The sequence below is a fragment of the Pterocles gutturalis genome, unplaced genomic scaffold (assembly GCF_000699245.1).
Source record: "Pterocles gutturalis isolate BGI_N339 unplaced genomic scaffold, ASM69924v1 scaffold8046, whole genome shotgun sequence".
In the NCBI taxonomy this organism is placed as follows: domain Eukaryota; kingdom Metazoa; phylum Chordata; class Aves; order Pterocliformes; family Pteroclidae; genus Pterocles; species Pterocles gutturalis.
This window is the reverse complement of record NW_010102945.1, coordinates 1-9,690: the sequence shown is the minus strand read 5'-3', so window position 1 is coordinate 9,690 and position 9,690 is coordinate 1. Positions and strand designations below refer to the sequence as shown.

Here is a 9,690-nt window from a genome sequence, read left to right as displayed (position 1 = left end):
CAAAGTGAATGTAACCAGGTATTGAGTACATAGTTGGGCGTGAGGCAGGAGACACAGACATATGAGACCTTGAGATGATCATATAGACTGTGGCAGTTTATCCTCTCAGCCAGAGGGAGAAGTTGGATATATTACAGAAAACCTGGGAAGGGAATTTTATGACGTGCTTCAGAAGACTCTGCCCTTACATATTGAAAAAGAAACAGTTTGGCTGAAAACTACCTGTTATTGTGTAATCAGCTGTGTTTTACTGAGTTCTGCCCTGGTAATGCAGATGTTAGTGTACTGTTTCCAGAACATCAGTTTTTGTTGGATTTGTAGGAAAGTTGTCATTATCTCTGCTCTTCCATCCTCCTGCTCTGGGAACAACACACCAAAGTGAAAAGTAAACTTTGCATAAATCTTGTCATTATCTCTGCTCTTCCATCCTCCTACTCTGGGAACAACACACCAAAGTGAAAAGCAAACTTTGCATAAATTTCCAAAGCATTTCACTGAAGGCAGAAAACACACACAAGAAAGTAATAATCTCAGTAGGGTTTTCTGAAGTCAGGCAGCTTTGTGAGAAGTGAAAAATCCTTATTAATCTGCTGCTTGTGAGATTTTGGAAATGGCTCTATTATACCAGAAATAAACATAGTTTAGGATGAACAGTGAAACAAAATCATTTGCATCTGCACTTTAAGCTAGTTTAGGATGAACAGTGAAACAAAATCAGTTGCATCTGTGCTTTAAGATGCTGTTTAGTATAATATTTATTTGTTTTAAAAATAGTAATACAAATCCAGCTGTACGTGGCAGAACACCCAGAATAAAGAGTTGGAAGATTGCTGGATATGAAAAAATGTGTATGGATTCACAGAGAAGGAGACTTGGAAAAGGCACAGAATAAAGAGTTGGAAGATTGCTGGATATCAAAAAATGTGTATGCATTTACAGAGAAGGAGACTTGGAAAAGGCAATGCAATGAAACACAAAATTACATATTTTAGCCATTTAAAACATTTATCACGCTTAATTTCCAGTTCATGAATACTGATGAATGACATATTTTAGCCATTTAAAACATTTATCATGGTTAATCTCCAGTTCATGAATACTGATGAATAAATACTTTGAATTATTATGAATTGTTTATAGTAAATGGTAAATGCATACTGGAACTTAAGTACATATTGTAGTTTCTAAAGTGAATAAATGCAATTTAAAACACATACAGAATTTTAGAAATAGAGATGTGTTTTGTGTATAACTAAAATTTTTGTAGTCTGTAAGACTTGATTTTTAGTGAATAAATGCAATTTAAAACACATACAAAATTTTAGAAATAGAGATGTGTTTTGTGTGTAACTAAAATTTTTGTAGTCTGTAGGACTTGATTTTTTTTTTGCAGTGAAGGTATATGATCAGTGCTGCAGTGATCTGCAGTACATGGAAGAATTGTCTTATGGTTAAAAGCTACTCGGAAGCTGTGGATTCTGTCACTGACTGTGCTGCATAGTTTCTGATCTGAACCACTGCGTATTTCAAGTCAGGCCCTGTAAAAGCTGTGAGTTTTGTTTGCTGTATTACTGAGCCTTGACCTTTGGGACAAAACTGGTTCCGCAACTTGACTGACAAAAAGTAAGAACTTTGCAGCTGCTAGTTTGGGCGCTTAACAAACCCTTAAGGTGCTAAGCTTCTTTTTCAGTTGGTTTCCTACTTTCTGTCCATTTTTCTCTAAAAAGAGCAAACGTTTTTCTCGGAGCAAATGACAGGCAGTGGTATATCCACAACTAATTGGAGAGAAGCTCCTTTTCTGTATTTTGAACACAAAATATACCACAGATTGTTAATATGTAGAAGAACCAGTGGTGGCACCTGAAGAGATGGTGGGAACTTTTACCCTTTATCTTTTTGTCCCCCATAAAGACAAGGGAAATGATTATACAGCCACTTACCCTCGCAGCAGTGTCCGAAGGTTAATACCTGCTTAGGAAGTGCTTGGGTACTACTGTAAGGATGAGCGCTCAAGAAAAGCTGTGAATAAACTGATAATTTTCTTTCTGGGCCAGTGTTTAATGAGTGAAGTATGAACAACCTCCACTATACCCAGTGACTGATGGGGATTTGGCAAAACGTACTAGTGTTCACTGGTGGTCACTGTCATTTTTATGTATTGACGGTGGAAGAATAGTACCAGACTGTTCAACTAATGCCAGTGTCACTGGCAGTAACATAAGGAGGGCTGATTTCTTTCTTCATGCTGCTGCATCCTTCCCCTTTCCCTAGGTCTGATGCAGAGGTCACATTTGCCCACCTCTTGCAGTTGTCTCTGAAGACATACATAAAGAATTTGAAATCTGTTGATGAAAATCAGATGAGAAATGAGCATTTACTGCACATGGTTTCTTTAAAAATGCCCCCAGACTTCAATAATTTCTGAAGTACATATTAAACCAAGATGTACATGATTTGCCAGTGTTTCTTGAAGTATTTGGTTAATCATCTTCACACACAGGACATCAGAACCCAAAGTATGCTCTCTTTTCTGAATGATTAAGCCACGATTCCCATAACACTTCACTAGCAAGTAGGGCTGTGATGGTCTGCTAACAACAGAGTGAAGGGGAAATACATGTAATCCAGCCTCTGAAGTCGTATAATCTGTTGTGAATAAACAGAAGACAATGGGAAGAGGAGAGAGCAATGATCCCCAAGATGTGCAAAGAAAAGAAAAGGCCAAGATGCAACTCAAAAGAAATATAGGTTATTTTGATGGGGTAAGTTTTATTATAGGATCAATTGTTGGGGCAGGGATCTTTGTGTCTCCCATGGGGGTGTTAAAGCATTCCTTACTCAACGTCGGTATCGCACTAATGATCTGGACAGTGTCTGGACTGATTTCTCTGATGGGTGCCCTCTGCTATGCAGAGCTGGGAACTGCTCTGCCCTTCTCTGGGGGAGAATACAGCCATATTAAAAGAGGCCTTGGATCCGTACCCGCCTTCATGTTTATCTGGACATCAACCTTTACCAAACCAGCATCAAATGCTGCTCGAGCCTTGCTGTTTGCTGAATACGCCACCCAGCCCTTCTACGGCATTTGCCCTGCACCAGAAGCACTGAAGAAATGCTTGGCCTTGGCCGTTCTCTGGTCCCTGGGGATTCTGAATGGCCGCAGCGTCAAAATGGCTGCCTGGGTGCAGACAGTTTTCACTCTGCTGAAGATGATGGCCTTGTCTGTAATCGCCATCGGTGGCATAGTTCTCCTTGTTGGCAGGAGGAAGGAGAGTCTGGCCAGGTTTGAGGATGCATTCAGCTCAGAGATCCCCAATGCGTCGCAGGTTGCCGAAGCCTTCTTCCAAGGACTGTATGCATACGGTGGCTGGTGGTCCCTCAATTATATGGCAGGTATCTCACTCCACTTCTTCAGAGTTTGTTCTTTGGTCACCCTTCTTATGTTCCTCAGCTCATTTTAGTAGAACTTCTCTCTCTATCGAGACCATAGGGTCTGTGAAGATACAGGTTTTAAGCAAGCCCTGTGTTTGTTGGGGCTGGTAGAAGAGGAATTTGTTCCACTCTCGGGAGGCTTCTCTTTTCCTCTGCAGTCTCCAAAATCAGACTGACATTTCCAGAGGAGTACAAGAGAAATCCACACAGTTCATTTAAAACCTCATGCATAAAAAGAATTTTTCATACCTTAAAAAACTGCATTTTGTCTTTCACAGTGTCAGTGCATTGTTCGAAAAGGATGCCTGCATTATGATATCTGTACCAAACTATGTGCATAGTAAGGACCAAATCGAAATGATAATAGATTAATTTTTATTTAAATATCTTTACCTTCTCTGAGATGATCCAGGTGATTTGTACATGGAGAAATTAATTTTGAATTGTGATAAAATAGAGCAATTTTAAGGAATTATATAAGCTGCTCAGTAGTCACTTCCTTGGGAAGACAGAGTTTTGCATGTAAGGTGAAGAAAAATCCAAGAAAAATGGTTTAAACCCTTTCATATAACTTAATTTAAAACATTCAAAACTTTTAAAATATCCTACACTATTTTGTATCTGATGACGTGGCAGTAATAAATAGAGCCGGTTTTCATGAAAGCTGCAAAGAGATAATGTTCACAATGTTAGTTACGCACATCATGAGTTAGATTAATACTGTTTTATAGTATCATCAGATGTACAGAATTAAGCTGTAGCCAAATGGATGTTGCTCGTACATCTTTAACTCTATTTATCCATTGACCTCTATCGCGTGTAAAACATTAAATAAACCGAATGTGTGAAATGCAGAACACAAAGTTCAATGGTGAGAACAGTGTGAAAATTGAGTTAATATTTTAAAAAGGGATTGTTGTTATTAAAATCCAGCTATTCAAGCATTAACAATGTGCCACAGAAAAGGCATTAGAAATCAGCAAAGTAAAATTTTAAAATCTTAAGACATCCTCACAGGCAAGCATTTGGCTTTTTAAGTTCAAGAAAATACAAAATTATTGGTAACAGATGAATTTATGTTCTGATCAGTTAGCAGTAGTAATAAATACCAGACACTGGGCAGCACAGCACAGCTGTTTAGACAGATGCAGCCTGTGCAATAGTCCTCTTCTGAACTGAATTTCCTGTTCTTCAACAATAACTTCATTCCTGTGAGCTTCAGCTAAAGCATCAGGTGCCAGCTGGACAGCAGGACTGTAACGATCAACAAAACAAATGGGAAGACAAATTTAAATTGGCAAATTTGGTGATTGTCCCCTTATGGGCTCATAATTAGCAAGTGTGTTTCTTACATTTGAAATAAATCCCAAACTCTTTGATAGTCTGTGTCTGAATTTCACTGTTCTGCTCATTCAGTCCCTCTGGCTCTGTGCACTGCAACCAGTGCTCGTGTTCTGGGCAGGAGACAGAAATTATATTTGAGGGAGGAAAAAGATTTCTGTCTCTTAAGAAGAGCTTAAGTAAGCTGCACATCTGACTTTTCTCCCTTGTGAGTTATTGGCTGGCAATACTCAGGAATTATTCTGTAAATGCTGAGAGAAGCAGGAAGGGGAGAGGCAGCAAGAGGGAATGTCTGAAGGGGTGAAAAAGATGAAAAAGACCCTTTTTGACTGAGATGAGGATAAATAATTAGAATTCTGGAAGCCAGCTCCATCTTTGTCTGGGACTGATCAGGAATGTGTGCCAGTGCCTCAGTTGTTCATCAGCAAAGTTTGGAGTTTTTTCTTATTTTGTAAGACTAGTTTTAAGCTAAGATGCCTGGCTTAACACTAAACAATTTTCCTCCACCAGCCTTGCCATGGAAAAGATAATCAACAGCAGAATCCAGCTGCAAATGGCCCCCTCTTAAAGCCACTGCATTACTGCTCTTACGTCAATACCTTCAGTCTCATCCCATAAGATGTAATTCCTGATGTGAGTGCAAAGAGAAAGGCTTTGTGCAGGAATAGGAAAAGACCCACAGAAAGTGTCAGATCAGGATGCATGGGGTGATGTAAAAGTAAATAAACTGATTTTAGAGTCTGATGTTCAAGCTTGTGATTTAAAAGTATAGCTACTTGAAAAGTTCTTACCGAATCAATTTTCTAATGTAAGTCAAATATTTCTTGAATCAGAGAAAAGTTATCATAGAATCATAGAGTGGTTTGGGTTGGAAAGAACCTTGAAGATCATCGAGTTCCAACCCCCCTGCTATGGGCAGGGATACCTTCCACTAGTCTAGGTTGCTCAAAGCTTCATCCAGCCTGGCCTTGAACCCCTCCAGGGATGGTGGTGTTCAAGGCCAGGTCCACAACTTCTCTGGGCCACCTGTTCCAGTGCTGCACCACCATCAGAGTAAAAAATTTCTTCCTAATATCTAATGTTAAATTATCAGTCCTTTTGTAATTTTTTTCTCAGTCTATCAGGCCTCTCCCCATCCCCCCTTCCAAGATAGTTAAAAAACAGCTAAATACGAAAAAGAGACATGGAAAAATGAAAAAAAAAGTTTATACTTCCTTGATAATAAACTATTTGAGACCAACTGTTGGAGCTCACAAGTGCCATAGCTTAGGAGCCATGCTTATGGGTTGGGCAGGACTTTGGTATTGGTTTTGTTAAGCTCTGCACAGTTTTGCCACTGAAACACACTTGCAACAGCTACATTGCTTGCTTTATTAGTCTTTTTAAATTTTATTTTTCAGAAGAGATTAAAAACCCTAGCAGGAATATCCCCTTAACTGTGATGACTGCTGTTCCGGCAGTAATTGTTTTTTACTTACTGGTGAACATCTCATATTTGACTGTCCTCACACCTAAGGAAATTGTCTCTTCAGGTATGGATTTGATTTTTCTTTCTTATTTAAAAGATGTGGTCTATTAGCATACCCATCTGATGTTAGTTTGCTGGGTTACTTTTCCTCATCGAACTTCACAGGTGGGAATTCTGGGTTTCATTCTAAGTTTTAACAGAGAATTTTTGTTTAATTTTCCTGTATGACACAAGTTGGACTGAATGCAGACAGATGTTATGAAGTATTGAAAATGTTGGCTTATACCTTTAGTGTCTAAAAAAAAATCAGAAGTGTATTAAAACCTGGAAAATCAGGTAGAGATCAGGTCTCTGTTGAGCAGAGAGAAAACCTTTGTTTTTCTGTAGTTTTAATCCTCTCTTCTCCTTTCTTCTCTACCTCATGGTGTCTCAGGCTAAAGCATTACTGGTTAGGAGGTAGACAAGTCTACCATAAGTAATACAGAAAAAACTGTGGACACAAAAATGTAGTAATTTTGTGTCTGTGCGTGTGTAGGTTATTCGTGTGATTCCTTTCAAGAGGCTATACAGATGTCCCATTTATGTAAAGCCTCTCTCAGATCCTGCACCAATAAGCTGTCCACGAAAGGTCCAAGAGGAGCTGTATTTCTCCATGATTGTCCAAACAGCACTTTTGAAATACCACTGTAATGAGGCTGTGCTGTCAGCCCTTGTCTCCCAGAGTGACAAAAAACAAACCTCATTTGGATGGATCGGTTATTAGGTTTTTTTCCTCTGTGAGAAGAGCTCAATAACATAAGTAGGAGTGGTGTAGCTATCATTCAAAAACCTCGTGTTGTCACTTGGTAGTTATCAGACTGTCTGCTGGGAGGGACGCATACATTTGCAGATCCATCCTACAGTGGAAGAGGCGGTGAATACCAGAGCATCCCCAAACAGCAGCTGCCCAGCTGTGATGAGCAGCTCTAAACATACGGGGGGAGCTGTGCTTATCTGTGTCAGCTGAGGAGATAGCCTTAAAGTTATAGCTCTTGTTCAATCATTGCTGTACGTTGCTGCAGTTCTTGTTTTTTCACTACATATTTTTTGAGTTGTTTTCCCCTACTCTTAACAACGTCCTATGCTATGCAGATCACTGCAGGACCTGTATTCCTCGTGGCAGTTGGTTACAGGCCCACTAAATATTCATGCTTGCTACAATATGGGCTATAGCTAATTTCCAAGAAATACTGAATATCTCTTGTTCAGAAATAATCTTTCACATTTCCCCATTCCACCCAGAGCAAAACCTCATTAATAACATGCTCACGGACCCGTCTCTGCCCAAGCACGCACTCATGGTGGCAGTTGCCTCATAACAGTAGATCATGTTCCCACTGTGGTCACACTGGCGACTAATGTGTTCATTTTCTTTCCCTGCATGGCCTTGCCCATGTGTGTATGTTTGTGATTCATGGTGGTGAGGTGCAGCGTGCTCCCCCGGGCAGTCCATTGCCGTGGCATTGGCCCCAGCAGGTTTACCTGGCTTGCTCTGGCAGGCAGCACTCCTTCTTGCTGTCACCCACGCCCCCCTCCACCCCATTAAATACCGTTAGGATTACATTAGTCATGTTTGACTAGTGTAAAAAAAAATCCAGGTATTGCTGCTGAATAATAGGTATTTCATGTGTTTCAAGTTTCATTTCTGTTGAGTCTGTCAGTAATTCAGAATGTGGTACCTACACTACATTAATGCTTTGCTTTTTTGCAGTTGCTGTGGCAGTCACTTGGGCTGATCGAGTGATCCCCTCTGTTGCCTGGATCATTCCTGTATCTGTTGCTGTCTCAATATTTGGTGCCCTCAACAGCAGCATGTTCACACTAGGTCGATTAAGCTATGCTGGAAGTCAGTCAGGACATTTACCTGTTTTAATATCCATGCTTAACGTCCACTCCTCTACTCCAGCACCAGCCATGATTTTTTCAACCGCCATTGCGTCCATTTTTATAATCCCCTCTGACCTTATTACATTAACAAATTACTTCGGATTTTCTGCCTGGCTTATGGTTGGATTGACTTGTGCAAGCCTGATTGTACTTCGATATCGGGAACCTCATCTACATCGACCATACAAAGTAAGTGGAAATAAGTTATAAAATCCTTTTTGCAGATTTTTTGAGTCCTGAGTAGCATGCAAAAGTTTCAGAACAAGTGCATGTCAGAAGTGGATAGTCACTAAAAAATACAAATAATAATCACAATCTTTAGAGCTTTATTCAAAGGAGGCTTTGCTGTAGAAGGAAAAGAAACACACAGATGGTCTCCCCCCCTCCAGAGAGCTTGCACTTGAAAACAAGAGATTGATATACGTGCAGAATGGGGGAGATGTGCAAACAAGGTAAAACCATACAAGTGTGGAGTAGTGACCAGAACAGTGTGGGATCCAGGCTGGTGGGTCACGCTTGATTAAACCTTGATCTCATCTTTCCTGACACAATCCCAAGCATTAAGGTTAGGTTTAATTTCATCTCAATCTAGCTGTCAGGAACATGGGTTCGAAGTCTAGGCTCATGTCTTCTAGGCACTCAACCCCGAGTTTTCTTTAGGAGCCCATAATACTATATGTGGATGAATGGTTTTCAGGGCCTGCCTATGTTTTCCCCCTTGACAATAGAAGGAGCCTGAAAAGGTGTCTGTCTTCTAGGGAATTTTAGGTCAGATTTATGTCATCCTGGGTGAGATAGCAGCAATGTGAGAAAAGGTGCTCAAGTATGGCAAAGAACACATTATCACTCTTATGAATGATGTGTAAAATCACAGTTGGTCAGTTTATTTCCTGAACAGTTTATTTCTTTCTCTTGCAGGTGTTTCTACCAGTTCCATTTGTGATGCTGGCAGTATCTTCCTTCTTAGTTTTAGCTCCCATAGTCTGGTCTCCAAACCTGCAATATGTTTATGCTTTCCTGTTTATGCTGGGAAGTCTTGTTGTTTACCTGCCTTTTATACATTTTAGATTACATTTTGCATTTTTTGATAAAATTACTTGCCACTTACAGCTCCTGTTGGAAGTCTGTCCGGCTGATGGATCTGCTGAGGGCAAATGTGAATAACGGCAAATGTTTAATCCCAGTACAACTACCAGCCAACAGAGGAATTTCTTTAACTGAGATTGTAGAAGGTATAAGTTAGATGTTGTGTGTGACAGATAGGTGTGCAGGCATGTGCATGCCTTATGTATATACATATACGTATATAGATGAATATACATATACTGCATACATTTACATGTGTATATACATGTATATACATATGAATTTACATGTATATATACATGCACAGCAGTTAAAGTTGCATATATTCTTGCAATAATAGAAATAAGAGTAAATTACAGCACAAATAATTATCAATATTATAATATAATATGAATAAATTATAATATAATAAATAATTAAAAACATCAGTATATAAA

At 39.5% G+C, this 9,690-nt stretch overlaps 1 protein-coding gene across 1 annotated transcript; it reads left to right on the top strand.

Annotated features, from left to right (window-relative positions):
- The first annotated feature begins 2,669 nt into the window (after positions 1-2,669).
- Positions 2,670-9,331, top strand: SLC7A13 (solute carrier family 7 (anionic amino acid transporter), member 13). Its single transcript, XM_010086491.1, has 4 exons — positions 2,670-3,393; positions 6,174-6,305; positions 7,992-8,356; positions 9,086-9,331. Exons 1-4 carry the CDS (start codon positions 2,670-2,672, stop codon positions 9,329-9,331), a joined length of 1,467 nt encoding a protein of 488 aa, XP_010084793.1.
- The last annotated feature ends 359 nt before the right edge of the window (positions 9,332-9,690 follow it).

Excerpts from the sequence above, each read along its gene's own strand:
- SLC7A13 (XM_010086491.1), top strand. The coding sequence starts at position 2,670 with ATGGGAAGAGGAGAGAGCAATGATCCCCAAGATGTGCAAAGAAAAGAA. Across the intron at positions 3,394-6,173 it reads GTCCCTCAATTATATGGCAG|AAGAGATTAAAAACCCTAGC; the intron begins GTATCTCACTCC and ends TTTATTTTTCAG. Across the intron at positions 6,306-7,991 it reads TAAGGAAATTGTCTCTTCAG|TTGCTGTGGCAGTCACTTGG; the intron begins GTATGGATTTGA and ends GCTTTTTTGCAG.